At 34.8% G+C, this 19,748-nt stretch overlaps 2 protein-coding genes across 2 annotated transcripts in view; both read right to left on the bottom strand.

Annotated features, from left to right (window-relative positions):
* LOC149411578 (serine/threonine-protein kinase 32A) overlaps nucleotides 1–6,354 on the bottom strand; it is a 465,118-nt gene extending 458,764 nt beyond the window's left edge. The window contains exon 1 of the mRNA XM_089646859.1: nucleotides 6,208–6,354. The gene's annotated coding sequence lies outside the window, so the exon portion shown is untranslated. The remainder of the gene's footprint in view (nucleotides 1–6,207) is intronic.
* Nucleotides 6,355–11,829: 5,475 nt separating this feature from the next.
* LOC149411577 (uncharacterized) lies at nucleotides 11,830–12,819 on the bottom strand. Its single transcript, XM_089646684.1, has one exon. The coding sequence runs from the start codon at nucleotides 12,817–12,819 to the stop codon at nucleotides 11,830–11,832; it is 990 nt and encodes a 329-aa protein (XP_089502810.1).
* Between the last annotated feature and the right edge of the window lie 6,929 nt (nucleotides 12,820–19,748).

The following is a 19,748-nucleotide window of genomic DNA, read 5'->3' as shown; positions in this document are numbered from 1 at the left end:
GTGTTGCTTTCGATTGGTCTCCGTCCAAATCCCATCCATCAACGTGACCAGCTCGAGAGCAGCCAAGTTGATGGTCCAATCCCAACACCTCCAGAAATGAATTGAATATCGCTCAGCGACAGATGAAATAATGACATGTTTTGCCTCCTGCCGGAGGGTGATGAAGGTGGAATGTGGGTCCTTGGTGGTAACTGATGATGTTGATGTTGATGATGAATGATGAAGATTCATCTTATACCGTTAGGTATAAGAAGCTGCTCCGGTCCGGTGGCATGATAGCCTGGTGTCAGGAACCATTTGGGTCACGTGGGTAGCGCGAGGTCTAGGTCGCGTCAACCTCCCCCAAATCGATGATGAGTTAAGCTTCGCCAGCATGCCGAAAATAAGAAGTCCACTCTACTAACCTCAAACATAAACATATACTGAAGTGGTTTGCATCAGCAACGTCAGGAGTTCGGGAGTCCCGTGAACACCCCTCTGGTTTACGCTCGTAAGGATAATGATGAATTCAGCTTCAGTTTGTTCGACTTCGCCTCTGCAGTCACGCTCCTCCAAATAGCTCCTGGCTCCAGTCTATACAGCTTCTCGTTCCAGTAGAGGTAATGACACATATTTATCATATGTACAATACAGAACATACTTCAAGTCTTTCGTCCACACTCAAAATAGTCATGTCAATATTTAATTTGGATGAGGGCGTCCATCCGACATAACGAATGTTTCCTAGACGGGAGATTTTACCCCACTTCAAAGTCATGGTCATTCGCTCTATCGTTTGTTACCCTCCGTTCGCTTCAAATATCAAAGAATGGTAGAAATTGATATCCTCGACTTCCGGCGCTAAGGATCAGGGATACTGGAATTATCAGGTCGTGAATCTGAAATCATCCGATCTCCGTCAGCTCAAACGGTTTCAGTCGGAGTCAATTTCCAACCTAATTCTGGATAACTTCTCCTCCTATAGTGGGGTAAGTACTTATTGAATTTAACAGGAAGGACGTCAGGAATCGCCGAAACAACTTCATATTCGTCACGATCCCTTCGTTCTGTCAGCGAGAAAATCCTCCCCATACGCCAGACAAGAATAGCATAGCCCTTATCCGCTTTGTTCCTTCGTCTACCAGCTAACTCAAGTAGGAAAGCCCACTAGCAATTTTCGTTCCCTTCGATTTGAACTCCGTGAAAGCGTCCTCTCACCAGCTGAAAATACTCGAAACAGGGGTCTATTCAGGGTGACTATCTAAGGCTGGTCCGCCAACACCTTCGACAGAAACCGGTGCTTTTTACGGGAATAACTCAACCACACCTGAGCAGGGTAAAAACCGACGCTACTCTACTGAAAATAGACTTTATCTCGGTATCCAGGGTTATCGACTTTGCTAACACAAAAGCCCCTATTAGGCAAGCCAATCACAAATTTCGTTCCCTTCGCTTTTGTCGCTTTGATAAGATAGGACAGCCTACGGAAAATTCGTATACTTCGTCCCCGCCAAACTTATGAAAAATGAAAATCTTACTTGATAGAATAGGAATGCCAGACAGATGAATTCTCTCGGCGGCTAGCTTCAACCCGCTGCGTTATCCCGATTCAAAAATGAATGAAAAGAGTGATGTTTGAATAAGTTATATTTAATTAAATATATTTTATGAATTCCGTATAACCTAATCGTTAAATATTATTACTGGAGAATTATTAAATCATTTTAAATTGCATAAAATAGTCCAACTCATGACTCAAAATAATGCGCATTGTTCGATAATCCAAAGTTAAAACTAACCCAGTGCCCAGGCGGTCTTAACACAATAGGTGATTTATGGCCTCTTCTGCTAAAAGGGTCCGCACTCTATTATTCTGTTGAAGATTTTATTCTATAGTATTCAAGTTAAATACTCTTACTTCAAAATACAATTGAATTATTTGGTTTACATTAGGGAAATAAGTGTTAATAATTAGATTATAATAGACTTACCGATACATCTTAGTGTCAACAATCCAAATAATTATAAGAAACAACCACACACACATGCAGTAAAATACTCATGCTGTTAGAAAAATCACTCCTTCTACACTAAATGACTTTAGCCGTGTTCGCGTCCCGACGATTAATTCTAGTTGACGCGCTTCCTAGTTTTTACTGACTCGACTATCTTAAAACGCTGACCGATCCTGATTATTCCTGACCGTCTCCCAGACCTTGAAACTCTGACTCCCTTGACTGTATTTGATCGTCTCCCAACGTTTTCAAACTGACTATCTTGAACCGCTTTTTCTAACCACCGACTATCGACTTCCTTCTTCCGTTCTTCAACGCTAACTGTCTCGACCGTCTCCCCGCGCTTTCAAATCCAGACTCCCCCTCCCCAAACCAACCCCCCCAAATCGCCATATGCGATTTCTAATTTATGTTCTTTTGAATTCTGAATGCTTTTTGTATTCAAAAGACAGAAATGCACTAAAGGAACACATCAATTTAAATCGTTTCAAAACCAATAAATTGTTACTTCTCAAGTAAAATGTCCAATTCTTTGTTCAAAAGAATGTAACAAGACTCTTCCAGTCCAGTGGAGTGTTGGCCCACCAGTTTTTAGCCTCTTTTCAAATTACCAACCTAATTCTAGAATGTAGTAAATAATTATGATGTGATAGTTTTATTTTTTAAATCTTCTTGCGAGATTTTAATTTAATTAGGCAAATTCCAAACTCGTCCTGTTAAAATGTTATTTACCTCGCTATTCATAATTATAATTCGTCTGAATCCTTAGAAAATTACGTAACTATATTTAACGGCGTATTTCATACTTAGAAAGCCACTTAGTAGCATTGCTCAACCTAGTTGAATTGTTTCTTATCGATCTCGTTAGGTTTTTTTTTCCTATCCCCCCCCTACTCTGGCAAATCCATTACTACCCCACTGAATAAAATCTAAGAATTCAAACGACCATCACGGAGGTCTGTGACGATACAGTGCATGTTCCTATTTTTTCTCTACCCTAATAAATCTAAGCACTTGTTTTAAAATCAGTTGTCCAACATCTGGTAATCCCCTATGTCGTGAGACCAACTGAAAATTTCTTTCCCACCATAATAAATCAACAATAAAAAAAATTATCCCAGGGCGAGTCCATCACACTATCTTTATGTATGATCGCAAGATTCAACCCGAACTAAATGCAATCCTAGACAGCGTCTTATAGATAAACCTATCTTATTGTTTTTATTTTTAATGTGCGACATCTATTGACTTTTTCTGCAAGTCTAGAAAATGAATTATTATTTTTCGGAATAACTTATTGAGTAAAACCTCAAATTATAATATTTAAATACTGAAGACAATATTATTGATTTTTTCAAACGAAAATCTGAAACAGAAAAATCAGAAAAGGAAACGGTCACATCTGGGACTCGAACCCAGGACCCTTGTCTTTCCGGGACAGTGCTCTACCAACTGCGCTAATGGGACCCTATCCTATTCGGTCACTTTTAACTGTATCATACTTCGAATAAGAACTACCAACGTTGTCTTCATTTTTTCACCGCAGATTTTTATTGGCAACTATCTTTATGTATGATCGCAAGATTCAACCCGAACTAAATGCAATCCTAGACGGCGTCTTATAGATAAACCTATCTTATTGTTTTTATTTTTAATGTGCGACATCTATTGACTTTTTCTGCAAGTCTAGAAAATGAATTATTATTTTTCGGAATAACTTATTGAGTAAAACCTCAAATTATAATATTTAAATACTGAAGACAATATTAGTGATTTTTTCAAACGAAAATCTGAAACAGAAAAATCAGAAAAGGAAACGGTCACATCTGGGACTCGAACCCAGGACCCTTGTCTTTCCGGGACAATGCTCTACCAACTGCGCTAATGGGACCCTATCCTATTCGGTCACTTTTAACTGTATCATACTTCGAATAAGAACTACCAACGTTGTCTTCATTTTTTCACCGCACATTTTTATTGGCAACTATCTTTATGTATGAACGCAAGATTCAACCCGAACTAAATGCAATCCTAGACAGCGTCTTATAGATAAACCTATCTTATTGTTTTTATTTTTAATGTGCGACATCTATCCGAACTAAAAAAGTCAATAGATGTCGCACATTAAAAATAAAAACAATAAGATAGGTTTATCTATAAGACGCTGTCTAGGATTGCATTTAGTTCGGGTTGAATCTTGCGATCATACATAAAGATAGTTGCCAATAAAAATCTGCGGTGAAAAAATGAAGACAACGTTGGTAGTTCTTATTCGAAGTATGATACAGTTAAAAGTGACCGAATAGGATAGGGTCCCATTAGCGCAGTTGGTAGAGCATTGTCCCGGAAAGACAAGGGTCCTGGGTTCGAGTCCCAGATGTGACCGTTTCCTTTTCTTATTTTTCTGTTTCAGATTTTCGTTTGAAAAAATCACTAATATTGTCTTCAGTATTTAAATATTGTAATTTATTTATTTATTTATTTCACGCCTATTAAGGCTTTTACATACATGTATATAAAAAATATTTACGAAATTATACATGAAAATAGTGCAGGAAACGACTATTAATACAATTGCAGAAAAATAAATATAAAGTCAAAATATCACAGTAATGTATAACTTATAACAAAAATATTTTTGTACCTAACTTTATACTTTTTAACTGAATATTTATGTTATTTATTGAAATAAATATAAAAAATAAGAGAGTGTTGTACTCGCATATCTTAATATCCTAATTAACTGCCTTCCCTCACATTGAAATGTTACAAAAGGATGACCTCGAAAATATAATATTTTTAATCCCATTTTTTTTCAAATTGCTTGCTTTTTAATTATGTAATGTGTACCTACACGTTGTATACAATTATTTAATAACAGAATAGAGATTGCAGAATGTCAAATGATAAACAAACATATTTATGTTTCCTGACCGCAATCTCTTCCTGTTACAATATGTTGAACGTTTTATTTTAGCTTGCTACAGATTTTTGGTCCGTGTGGCGACTATTAGCAATTTCATTCATTCAAAATATATATTTGTTAATAATTGAGTAACTACCTATAATTGTATGATTTAACAAAACACATTTTATACTATTCATTTTTATTTCTTGCTAAAGAGCAGATCCGATGAGCTAATACTTACGTGCATATGTATATCATCGTTAAAATAAAAATGTACCAGGTAGAAAATAATTTTTATATTATTGTATATACATACAGCAAAAAAGACATTAAAGCACTAGATTGATGAGGCCAACAACTTTCTTCATTGTGCTACGGACGGGAAGAATTTACAATGCATAAATATGTTACTGCGAAGCAATACCCACAATTTTACAGAGGCATTTTGAAAAATAAAAATATGTCTTTCAAATAAAATAGATTACAAAAAAGAGAGGTTAAGTAGAACAAACAACAAAGAAAACAAAAAAAAATCAAAAGCAAAGTCTAAATCATCTTTAAGCCGCATTCTTATCGTAATAAGGAACATTATTTTTTCAATTTTTCAATTAAGTCCTAAATCCTGTATCTAAATTTCACCAATAAACAATAAGATAATGTTAATTAAGTGTTAATATCAAGTGACCTACCAGGTAAGTATTGTACTGTATATTTTCTCCATAAATAGTTAAGTAATAACACTGTAGAAATGTATTATAAGTTTGTACAGCGCCCTTGAGGTGTTTTTGCACAAAAACGGCGCTATAAAAGTCATCCAAGTATTATTATTATTATTATGTAGTGATAAAAAAACATGTTGACTATATATAGATCTAATTAATCGGAATTACCAGTTTCAAATTCATTTAAAATAATATACAAATCAACCTATGTTCGGAATTTGAAATTTTTTTATTTTTAGGTAGTAAAAGGAAAAAAACTGTTTCTAAAATAAATTTCGAATTCATTTATTAAAAAAAAACAGCAATCAATAGAGTATTTTCCAAAATAAAATCCTTAATGCGTATTCATTCTCCTTTGAACGTTATTTCAAAGGAAATTTTCTTCATAAAATTCTAAAAAATATATATTATAAAACCTGCTTGGAAAACAGAATAGTACTACGTGTGATGAATACATCACGCAAAATATGTTTTTCTAATTTATTAACAAAATTTCAGAGTTACTCGCTTCTACGAAATTTAGAATGTAAACAAACCCTAAAAGATATATGTGTGTCAAATAAAATAGCTTGTAAAAACCTACCCTTTCAGCTGAATTTTGCCTTTTTGTGACGAAACAGAGAAAAGCACTTGACTGGCAATGTAACTGAGTTTGAATAAATTCACAAAACAAACATTTGCACAATGTTGATTTGATGTAAATATGATTGTTTGGATTTAGCGGAGTATTTTTCACGAAAAGCGAAAGCGCCCTCTCCCGACGGTGTTCGAAAACTGACTGAGCTTTGGAAATGAAATTTCCTCAGACAATATTTGTTTCCGGACCACAACTGCGCAAAGCGGCACCGCGAAGGAAGTCTTTGTAATTAACAGATTAAAAATTTAAATATTCCCACGCAAATCAAATTCTATAAATTTTTGAGATGTTGGGACATGGGTTATAGCAGGATAATATGTACGTTGATAGGCAATGATAATGGTGCATGTAGCCAAGCATTAAAAATAAATTAGAATATTTATCTATTTTTTTAATTATGTTTATTTACCTGCAATCCAAACATGTCCTTAAAGATTAAGATTTTCTTAGTATTATGCGAATATTGTTAAAAGTTATCGAATATAAATACATAATATTTTTTGAGTCAAAATGTGCTCTGATACAGGTCTTAATTAAAAAAAAATATGTCTTAGACAATGTGCTACATTTAAATATTATGGAGGTTAAGGACGTCGTGTATTTAACACTTACCTGTGCTACAAACAATCCAACACCATCCATGTATATTTTGACTCCAATAAATACGATTATATTTCAGAAGGATAATTTTATTTTAACAGATTACAGTTTTACATTAAAATAGAAAGGCTTTAATGTGGAGAATGACAAACGTATGACAGGACTAGTCAGAACGGCTATTAGAATCGGAATGATCTCTGGTTATCTTTACGCCGTTCAGATCTCTGCGATTAGGGATTACACATCTAAAAATTAACTTATAAGGTTGATAAGTGATTCTCCACACGCCTCCCCTCCAGTTATAAAGTTATAACGACATAAAAAGAAATCTTAATATTTAAAATTGGTTCTTTATACCTAGGACTACAATACTGTTTGAAAACATATGTCTGTGACTTTATTAAATTACTGTATGTACTGTACATCATGAACAATTTTGAATGCAATAAAAATTATGATTTTAAGATTATGTGCATTATTGTATATCACCTATATCACTAGTTGTATAAAAATATTCCATGAGCTTAAAAATTAAATCTATAACTAGTGCGGCTTCAACAACATTTGGTTTGGAGCTTGGCTAAAAATGGGCAAAATTATTTCAAGCTATTGGCTGAATGATGGCATGAATGTCATGTAAAGGTAGCCTAGAAACATCTTGTGTGTTTATACTAGAAGCTGTACAATTATTATTATTCATATAAAGTAAATTTTCTATTACTGAAATATGATAAAGTACATTATTAAAACTATTTATAATATAAAGTACAAGTTATAAATGCATGAACCTGAAAATTCAATTTAGTGAGTACATAGTATATATTAAAAAATATTTGCTTCTTATGAACATATAATAATAGCTCGTCAACTGTTTACAAGTGTAGTCTATTTATATACTAGGTTTGAATACCTGAACTTGTGATAAATTTACTAATACCATTGTAAACACTTAAGGAGTAATATTTAGATAAAATAGTTTTTTTTAACAACACATTCTATCAGGTGTGATGCAGGTTACCTGCATCACACTTGAGAGGATGCGGTTAAAATATTACAAGGTTATAAACAATTACATTTCATTAAAAGAAATGGTATAAAATATTATTGTATCATATAAATGAGAAAATTTCAACAACATGTTCAATTCCATTAGAATACATAATTTACTGTAAAACTAAGTACATAGGTTTGTTAAAAGTTGTTGAAAGTACCTGTAAAATTTTTGCATAACAAGACTTACATAAAAATGCTTAAATTTTTTTTTTTTTTTTTTAATATATGAAACTTCAACGCGTATAGCGGAATGGTTTTGAACTTGGATATGTTTATTATATAGGTATACATTTATCTGGTATACGGTTTACATGATAAATGTTCAATATTTAGTCCGTTTTATATATATAAGTTATCTTAAGTACATGTTATATGTTATGGCAAGATATAATGGTAAGACATATGTTATATTAATGCGTGATATATTATGCTTGGTACATTTATTGTAAAACATATTAAAGTGTTCGCTATCTTAGCTGGTTGTAAGATAATATCTTAGACATTGATGTTGTATCGTGTAATATACGATTTTAAAGTTTACTTAAAACTAGTTACATGTTATTTACATGATTTTAAGAATGAAAAATTTTCATTTGTTACAAGAATTATGATAGTTTAAATACTAAAGCTCAAAATTTCATCAAGTTTTTGTAGACTTTTAGTATTTTTGCTCGGTAAATTTAAAATATATATACTTTGAAATTCCCATGAGTTTGGTTATGTATTTTATATAGGTTACTATAAAATTTTGTTTTGTATGAATCAACTTATACTTGATAAGAGTTTGTATGAATGTTAATAAGGAAATGAATTTATATTGCCATAGTTCCATTAATTTGCGTACTGATTGGTATCTATCAGGAAAATGAACTTTGCGACCAGATCTTGTTCTTGTAATGTTTTCTGGGAGTGGTTCCTGGATAGATGTTGAAATAGGTACATTATCCTCTACTGGTATAAAGGCGGGTTTTAGTCGGTCTATCGAGACGCGTTTTGGTTGTCCTTTAACGGTAATGACGAATGTTTTTTCATTACGCTCTTCAACTTTGAATGGGCCTTCGTAGGGGTTCTGAAGTGGCTTTCTTCCCCCATCGGTTCTAAGGAACACATGTGTAGAAGTAGGTAGGTCCTTATGAACAAAAAATTTTCTTGTACCGTGGACGCTGGCAGGAGTTGATTTGATGTTCTCGAACTTCCGCTGGAGTCGTCCTATATACGTATCTGGTTCCTCGCGTGGAGTTGCTGCGAAGAAGTCGCAGGGTAATTTAAGAGTTCTACCGTAAGTTAGTTCTGCTGGTGAACACTTTAAATCCTCACGTACTGTTGCTCTAAGGCCAAGTAAAATGAGTGGTAGATTTTCAACCCAATTCTGGTCTCCACATGCCATAAGAGATGATTTTAACGTACGGTGCCATCTCTCAATCATACCGTTGGCTTGTGGGTGATACGCAGTTGTTCTCTGGTGCTTGATGCCAAACTTCTCTGTAAGTTTTTTGAAGAGGCAACTTTCAAATTGACGCCCCTGGTCGGTTACTATGCTGTCAGGAGTTCCATGACGGGCAATCCAATGGGTCGTCAATGCCGTGGCGACCGTTTCTGCTGTCATATTTTTTAGAGGAATTGCCTCCGGCCATCGGGTAAATCTATCGACCATTGTCAGTATGTACGGGTACTCGTTACATATTGGGAGAGGTCCAACAAGATCGATATGTATATTTCGGAATCGATCCTCAGGTAATATATACGTTGCTAATGGTGCAACAGTATGTCGGGAGACCTTAGCTTTTTGACAGGCTACACATTGCTTGACAAAGTTTTTTATGTCTTTAGCCATGTTATTCCATACAAATCTTTGTTTAATTGTTTTTGTTGTTCCCAGGATGCCAGGGTGGCAAATATTATGTACACTTTCAATGACTTGTTTTCGCATGCAAGCCGGTACAAATGGTCTGATTTGACCTGTTGATATGTCACACCATATTGAAGTTTCGGTGCCAGGTATCACCATTTGACGTAAGGCGAGGGCGGTGTCATCTTTTGCCTTCATAAGTTCGTCGTCTTGACACTGCGCTATTCCCATCTGCCTAAAGTCGATAGAAGTAGGACTATTAATCTCATCTATGCGAGATAGTGCGTCAGCTACTACGTTATGTTCTCCGGAAACATGTCTAATGTCTGTTGAAAATTGCACTATATAATCAAGCTGCCTTTCTTGACGTGGTGAGCTAGTGGCTCGCTTCTTATTAAAGGCGAAGGTAATTGGTTTATGGTCCGTATATATTGTGAAATTTCTACCTTCAATGTGGTTCCGGAAATATTTTACAGTTTCGTAAATGGCGGTAAGTTCTCGATCAAAAGTGCTGTACTTCTTCTGAGCAGGTGTAAATTTTTTCGAGAAAAATCCTAGAGGTTCCCAAGAGTTGTCGTTGAACTGTTGTAGTGAGGCTCCCATGGCTATGTCGCTAGCGTCGACCATTATAGAAATTCTTGCTGATGGGATTGGATGCGCGAGTAAAGCTGCATTTGCTAATTGCTGTTTACTTTCCTCAAACGCTTCTGTCAGTTCTTGATTCCATGTAAGTATCCTTTTGTCGTTCTTTTTGTAACCGCTGATGCTGTTGAATAGTTTAGTCTGTGTGTTGATAGAATTTGGAAGAAATCGGCGATAGTAATTTAGCATTCCCAAAAATCTTCGTAAGTCTTTTGCTGTTTTTGGTGTTGGAAACTCTGTGACTGCTGTTACTTTTTCTTTAATTGGCGACATTCCTTTTTGGGTGATTGTGTGTCCCAAGAAGTTAACTGTATGCACACCAAATTGGCACTTGTTTATATTAATTACCAGATCATATTCGGCAAGACGATTTAGCAGTAAGTCTAGATGTTTTTTGTGTTCTTCTTCGTTTTTGGAAGCGATTAATATGTCGTCCAAATAAACGAAACAAAAATCTAAGTCTTTGGTTACAGCATGCATAAATCGCTGGAAGCTTTGTGCTGCATTTGTTAGTCCAAATTGCATACGTGTAAATTCAAATAACCCAAATGGGGTAATGATCGCTGTCTTTGGTATGTCCGCTGGTTCCACTGGTATTTGGTGGTAGGCACGCGTCATGTCTATGGTGCTGAATATAGTAGCGTCTGATAATTTGTGTGCGAAATCCTGCAGTTGAGATATAGGATATTTGTCTACGATTGTTTTTGCGTTTAATCTGCGGTAGTCCCCGCATGGACGCCATTCACCATTTGGCTTCTTGACCATGTGCAAGGGGCTGGCCCAATTACTTTTTGATGGCCTGCAAATCCCCTGCTCCATTAAGAACTTAAATTCCTTTTTGGCTGCTTCGAGTAGAGCTGGTGCCAGCCTACGAGCACGCTCAGTGACAGGAGGTCCCTTCGTCTCTATACAATGGGTTACTGAATGTTTTTGTTTATCAGGAATTTTCATATTAGGTCTTGTTAAGTTAGGATATTTGTTCAGGATGTCCCGATATTTTTGCGATGTAGAAATGGTAGAGACTCCAGAAGTTGGTCCTTTGTAAGTTGTTCCCTTGATTAGTAAACCTGTAGACTGGTCTGCGATAATTGCTTTTTTGAGGTTAACCGTTAAGTTGTAATTGTGTAGAAAATCTGCGCCTAGTATCGGTCTTGAAACATCGGCAACAATGAATCGCCATTTTAATGCCCGTCGTAGGCCAAAATTGAGCTCGACGGTCCTTGTACCATAGGTTTTAATGGGATTACCATTCGCTCCGTACAGCGTAGTGGGATAATTGTCAGAAGTTAAACTGTTCTTGTTATAAGATGGATTTCTCGGTATGACAGACACATCTGCACCAGTATCCACAAGGAATTTCTGTCGTGTTTGCAAGTCATACACGAAGAGACGACAAGTTTTGTTGTTGGGAATCTCACATGTCTCTACTGCGAGGTTCCGCTGTCGTTTCCCGAAGTTTTTTTAGTAAAAGAGCAAGGTTGATAGCACTTGTGAGCCTTTTCCCCAAATCGCGTGTGGTAATAGCAAAAATCATTGTTCTTCTCAGCTGGTCTATCACGAGACTTGGACCTGCTTCTTCTTGTGTAGTTATGTTGTGGTGCATTATGATATGAGAAGTTCCTACGAGGACTTTGATTTCTTCTTCCTCGGAAATCTGTAGAGCGATTCGTCTGGGTAAGTTTTAACTTGGATACTTCGTGTGTGAGAGCTGAAACTTGTTTCTGGAGTTGTAGCAATATGGATGTTTCGGTTGGTTCCGCTCTTGATGAACTCTGCCTATTCTTGTGATCCACCGCACTGCATTCAGTTGTTTGGTATATGTCAATTATTTTATCTGCTGCTGACGCCAGTTGGTAGATATTATTTTCCGAGAGTGCTGAGAGTATTGCTTGCGCGTGTTGTGGTAGGCGCTGCATCCATAATGTTCGCACTATTTCACTTTCCGCTAAAGCGGGTCCGGCCAATTCAAGCATATGACGTAGGAGTTCTGTGGGTTTCCTATCTTCTAGCTGAATCCCTATGAGAAGACGTGTCAGACGCTTCTCCGCTGAATCTTGGAGACGGTCAATAAGTGCTGTCTTGAGAGTTGCATATTTCTCAGCTGTTGGCGGCTTCGTGACAATGTCACTCACGCTTTGTAGAATTTGCGAATCTAGGGCTGCGACGATGATATTGTATTTTGTAAAATCGTCTTTTATTCGTGAATTTGCAAATTGTGCCTTTGTCTGCACAAACCATAATGAAATGTTGTCCTTCCAGCAAGGTGGAAGCCTTACTGAGACATGGTGGAGGTCTTGATTTGTGTTGGTAGATTCCATGTTGTTAGTTTGTTGATTACACGTTGAACTCGTTCCGGAGGTTTGTTCGGAGAAGAATTTATCGAGGTTACTGTCTTGGCTGACAGGTGTGGTCATTTCGCATTTAGTTCGAGATTAGCAAATGTGTGGAAATTTGGCAAATATGCAGATGGATATTTTTTTAAAAAATCAATGGAATTTACTTTTTTAAAGGAACCATCTATGTAATTTTTTCGAAACTAATATAGAGTCATAAATTGTTGGAATATTTTGGTAATATTATCCGAGATTCGAACCTTTAATTTACAGATTGATATTTGTATATATTTTTCCAGATTAAAAATTTGCTTAATTTATTTTAATAAGTAGGTAGTTCCAATCCAATTATAGAATTGTTGATTAAAATTGTTCCCATTTAAAATTTGTCAGGATTTAGTTGTAACATATTGTTGTAATAACACATTTTGCAAAGTCATGTAGGTACTCAAATTAGTGAAAATTTTAAAACTTTACGATTGTATCGGTTCTTTTGTCTCCAGCGGCGTTCTATGCTGCTTGCTGTGGCTTGCAGAATCTCGTGGGGATGAAGTACTGGTAGCATGAAGAGATTTGGTTGCTATTCTCTGCAATGATGTACGTCACTGTTGGAACTCTATATTGCTGCTCTGCATGCACCCTTGTAGAGATGATTTGGAATTCTCACTGAAAAAGATTTTTTACGCAAGCTTAATTCTTAAAAGAATAAGAGACATTTTTATCATTAGTTGGAAAAAATAAATCATGAAAATCAGGATGTCTTTAAAATCACAGTATGGGGTTTTGCATTCTCGTATATCTGAAATTGTCGTAACAATCACAATAATTTTATATTTACTGAGGAGCATTTAGTATTCAGGAACAAAGTGTAAATTAAAAAATTTGAAAATAATTGTAAGAATGAACTCACCGTGTAATTCCTCAGGATTCCGGTCCAATAGTCGTTCTGATCGTCTGATTGTCATTTATCGAAAAGAGAAATATTCAAGAATATATTAAATTTCTATTCTACCGCGTGAAATCGTCGGGTTGTTACCATTTATGGAGGTTAGGGATTACACATCTAAAAATTAACTTATAAGGTTGATAAGTGATTCTCCACAATATGATTAACTTATTCTTGAATTCCAGTAAACAGTTTCATGACCCGGCACATAAATAATTGTCGCATGCTTAATTTTATTCGTGTAGGTGGACTAAGGACGGGTTGTTTGACAGAATTTGAACAATTCAACAAATTTCAAAAGTGTTTATCAAGTTCCTTGAAAGTTCTATTCAAGTTCTGTAATTTGTTAGTTTTGTGAAAGAATCGGTCGATAATGATATAATAACAGAACACGAATAGAACCTTCAAAGAACTTGAAAATTAACTTTGAAATTTGATGAATTGTTTAAGTTCTGTGAAATAACCCATCCTTATAGTTTTAATACCATCCACATGATCACATATCCGTGTAAAGAATAAAGGTTTTTAATGCTTTACCGATTTATCGTTAATGAATGCATTCGTGTACATTAATTTGTAATCAATGTGTGCTTTTGAAAGGATTAATAATTGAATTTAAATTCATAATCATTGAAGACAATACTAACGACTTGCGTTAAATTTTCTCAGCTTTAAGTTAATTATGAAACGGTTAAAAATGACCTAAGTTAATGTGTTCGAATTAGCTAAGTGGTCAGAGCACTCCCAATTAAGAGGTCCTGGGTTTAATTTATAGATGCAACCAAAGATATTAGAAGAACGAGATGTGCTATGCGCAGTTCGTACTGAGTGGAATTGTTTTGCCCAGTGTCGCCGGTTTTGTTCACCAATACTACTGCACACCTTCGATTGCGCTAAGGTATCCGCACTAATACATAGAACATATTTCTGTGCGTACACGTCCCTATACCGTTCAAAGTACCCTAATTAGGTAGTACTCCGGCTACGGTCCGGCGGCCGACATAGCATATCTCGTTCTTCTAATATCTTTGGATGCAACTGAATCTCAGTTTGTCTTTCCTGTTTTAGATCTTTCGTTTGTGAGCCGTCTTCACTTATTAAATACAGGGTTTTCCAATAAGAGGTGTTATTGTGAATAGCCCGCTATTTCGGCAGATGTTACTTTTGAAGCTGTAATTTTTTGACATTTGACAAGTAGAAACTACGCCATTAATAAAAATGGAACGATACACGCTTCGATTGGGTCCTTGAAATGCGTGAAAATGATCCGGAATTCCATCGAAAAATCATCAAAGAGTTATTGTTCAAAAGTCTCTCTATTTTTAACGTGTGACTGTTTGGTGCGGTTTATGGTCCGGCGAAGTCATTGGACCTTACTTTTTCGAAAATAAAGCTGGAGCAATAGTTACGATGAATGGATTGCGCTATCGAGAGATTATTAATGATTTTTTAGGGCCGGAATCGGATGGTATTGATTTGTACAACGTTTACTTTCAACAAGACCGCGCTACGTGCCACACAAGCAGCAAAACCTTTGATTTTTACGATTGAATATCAAATAACACCTCTTATTGGAAAACCCTGTATTACAATTTGAGGTTTTACTGGTTAAGTTATTCCACTATAAAAAAAGTCTTTTTATATGCTGGTGCGTCTTCTATATAATTTTTAACTGAGCATTAAACAATGTATCAATACGGAAGAAATACAGCTTTTGGATTGTGCATCTGCAGGCCTCTTCATAATACACTCGACATATAGGGTGACTATTTCAGAGGTTCTTCTTCATATGAACGATAACTGATAAATTTGGTTAGATGGTTGGATTATGGTTAGTTGGTCCAAAATGTCTGGTTCACACCTAAGCTTTGTGGATTCAATTTTCACTAAACCAAGTCCTCCATCATAGCATAAGTTTCAATAACGGCTTTTTACAATGGCAGTAGAGATATCTTGGCCACATCACAACGGTCAAAATATGACCCAACTAATAATTTATTTTATTTAGGGGAAGATTGACGGAAGATGCAGCACGAAATTAATTCCAAATTATGTGTAATTCTAGTGTGGTCAATGTTATTATAGTCCACAAGATAAAGAATGCACGATTTTTCAACCTGATATGAGGGCAATATAAGAAATAAATGTTTTCTCCAGTTTCAAGAAATTATCTGTTTAAAAAAAATCTGTATTTTATGAAACTTTGTTTAAGATAAAAGTTATAATAATATTACGTACTAGACGTAATTTTGATAAAATAATGCGTAAAACATTGTTCCGCGTATTTGCAAGAATTATATAAATTAAAAAGAAAAACAAATAAAGTTTTCAAGTAGTAAAAGGAATTTTACTGGGAAGGGTATGGAAATAATATTGAAGGATATGAAAATAATTAATTTATGCTGGAAAGAAAATTTCTCAAAAGTTTATAAAAATTTCAAGTTGTTACGTAATTGGGAATTGTATTTCTTTTTTTGATACTGAAAATTGATGAAATTCCACTTTAAAGATTTACTAAACATTTTAAAACTTTTCTACTATTGATTGTTATCAGTTTCCGCCTAACACGGCTATCTTTAGTGTGTTATTGTTGCATCCGAAACTGATTACAAATTACGGCTTCAAATGAACATGAAAGTGGACTGTAAATAATATAAACGAGATGAAATGAAATGGTGTTTGTTGGAATTGGGTATGTGTAAAAATGAAAAAGGTATGGATAGAAGGAAAAAGAGAAGACCAATCACTTACCACTGTATCTATGCGAACACAATCACAATGTAGTGAGTACTTAAAACGATTCCAAGATAGTCAATTTTCTTCTTTTTCCAAACGCAATTTTGAATACGAAAAACACCAACTATTTGTTTCCAAGGTAATCAAAATTCTTCAGTTTTCAAACATATGCACTCGAAATTGTAATGAAATTGTTCCAATTTTCAAATACTTTTCGAGCCAGGTGATGAAAATGAAAACCATTCAGTTCTAATTGTTCCTAAAATATTTACCATTGATTATAAACCTTTAATCATATACCATATGTAGTTTGAGAAAATATCATACCGGTTTGAAGATGGCCGTGATAGTTTGAAACCGATAAAATTGATTATTTTTGTGGACACTGATTTTCAACAAATAATTTAATTTGTTTGTTAAGAGAAGATCAGATATAATAATATCAATGTTTATACAGAAAATTGATTTTACGATTCGCGGAGGTGACAAATTAATAAACAGAATTTGGAACGTTGCTTGAAATGGCTTTGGCCGTGTTTGACAGATCTGAATGGCCAGCTACTTCCCCACCTTCCTCTTTCACATCTCCTTCCCCTCCCCACTACCTTCAGTCTCACAACATACCCCAATTGCGGGTGCCATAGTCTCACTGGCTCTAGACGGTTTGGACTAAAAAATAAAAGTTTTAATTTTTTTCCATCCTTTATATGCTAATGTATTTACGTATATGTAGTTATTGTAGGTGCTGCATGAGTTATATAAATAGAGAGCATATTCCTTTCAAAATTTGTGCACATTGTTCTCGTGCGGAAAGTAGGAAGGGGTGAGGAGGCTGTCAATTTCGCGCGAATTCTTCCTACCGCGAACGAACTCAACGAATGCAGTCGACGGCCTGGAGCATTTGGGTTACTGGCGCGCCAACTGAAAACGCTCCTTGTTTTTTTACATTGAAAATCCGATTTACACGACTACTGATTATGACAATATCCTGCTCACCGATTAAAAGTTATACCATTGTTATCCCTATCTTTTCCAGTACGACTTGTACAACTCGACAATGTGGGCACCTAGTTACGCTAGTCATTCATTCACGATATAACGAATACTAAAAAATTCTTAAGGCGATGCACTACGTCGTGTAATATTTTAAATTAAGCCGCAATCAATAACAAGCCTTACGTAGATAGCGATAAAGTTTAAATTCCCGCTTAACACCATCCGCCTGTTTTGATTTATGCAAGAAAAAAACATGGCCAAAAATTGCCTTTTATTTTATTTTGTGGATGTTCAGGCATAAATATTTAATTTTTTTTCTATCATTTTATAAATAACTTAATATGCCACATTATATAATAAAATCACAACCGAAAATGGGTTCGTAAGTAGGATATTTTTAACTTTAAAGCAGTTTTCATAGTCTTTTACATTATTTTTTTCTGGGCTTATAAAAAGATTTCTCTAAAAATATTCGATTATTTCAAAGGCCAAGATGTATTCTACTCGCAGTATTTAATCAAAGCATCTGAAAAATTTCTAGGCGACCAAATTTTCAAACCAAAAACACATGATTTTGCATTACTACGTATGGCATCGCCTTAAGATTTGTTAATTTTAGAATGGGTATTACAAGGGAATTTGTCAACTATGATTATCTACCCTGTCAACTCAATTTGTTAAAATTATCTGAACGTAGAATAAGTAATAACCTAAAATGTTTTTATTAAATCATAAATTCAATAATTGACAGTCCGAAACTATTATACTTGATTTCTTTACATATGTATTTATTTAACGCCCAAAGGGCTTTTACATGGTTGGTAGTATAATTTTAATTTGACAAATACTTTCAAACATAAAAAATAAGAATAAAATTACATTTGATAAAAGCTATGTAACAAGTTATACAAACACAAGAAACAAAAACAGAAAATTACAGCTATTTGTTGGTTTACATGATGTGTTTAGGAGTATTGTTGAAATAAATGTTTTAAATGATCCACAAAACTTGCCAAGTTGGTATTGAATATGTCAACATCACCCAAGTAATGATTTCCCATGGTGTGAAGTCGTTGTATCGGAGAGTGGGCAATGTACTTACGCTTATGTGTGCTGCTGTAGAATATTGTATTTTGTCGTGTTGTTACTGTGGGTGTATGTATGTTTATAAGTTGCAGGAGTTCACAACAGTCGAATTTAGAGTTAAGTATTTTGAATAAGAACGTTAAATCGTTTATTTTACGTCTATCTTCTAATGTATGTATTTTTAGAGTATTTAATAAGAAATTGTATTTTAAGTCTTCGACAGGGATATTTAATTTAAAATTTATAAAACGTGGAAATTTTTTTTGTATTCGCTCAATGTTGTTAATGTGAATTGTATAAGATGGAGACCAAACTACTGAGTTATATTCAATTAGACTTCTTACTAGAGATACGTATAATAGTTTAATGGCTTGCAAAGAATTAAAGTTTTTAGTTGTTCTTAATACGAAGCCTAGTGTTTTCATACCTTTGTTCACAATTTGATGGATATGATTGGTGAAACTTAGTTTTTCGTCCAAAATAATTCCAAGATCTCTGATTTCCGTAACTCTTTCTAAGGCTATGTTATTGATGGAATATTCGAATAAAACAGGATTTTTGTTTCTGAAGAAAGTCAAGGTTTTGCACTTTACTACATTTAAAAATAAATTATTTTGAACGCACCAATCTCTAAACTTACTAATATTTGACTGTAGTATATGGCAATGATTTATATCAGTTTTTTTCTTGTATAGTTTGACGTCATCTGCAAAAAGCAATACCTCGACATCGTTGAAGCAATTGGTTATATCATTGATGAAAATGAGGAACAAAACCGGGCCAAGGTGACTACCTTGCGGTAGGCCACTGGTAACCCGGAAAGCTTTCGACATCCAAGATTTTATTTTAACGAACAGTTTACGATTTGACAAATAGCTACTAAACCATTTTAGCATGTTATCCCTTATTCCTAGAGCAAATTATTTTTGGATTAGTAGTTTATGGGATACTTTGTCGAATGCCTTCGAAAAGTCTGTATATATACAGTCGACTTGTTTATTTTCTGCAAATGATTGTATAATGAAGTTTTGAAATACCGTTAAGTTAGTTGCGGTGGATCTTCCTTTGATAAAACCGTGCTGTTTTTGATTAATTAATTTTATTAATTTGGGATAGATTTCATCAAGGACCAATGATTCAAAAAGCTTTGGCAATACTGACTGTATACAAATGGGGCAATAATTAGCAATGTCAGTATCGTCTCCTTTTTTGTAGATCGGTGTAATGAAGCTAGATTTCCAGCGGT

The sequence above is a fragment of the Hesperophylax consimilis genome, chromosome 25, assembly GCF_061612785.1.
Source record: "Hesperophylax consimilis isolate HC1 chromosome 25, BYU_Hcon_1.0, whole genome shotgun sequence".
NCBI classification, from domain to species: Eukaryota; Metazoa; Arthropoda; class Insecta; order Trichoptera; family Limnephilidae; genus Hesperophylax; species Hesperophylax consimilis.
This window is presented reverse-complemented; position numbering and strand designations above follow the sequence as displayed.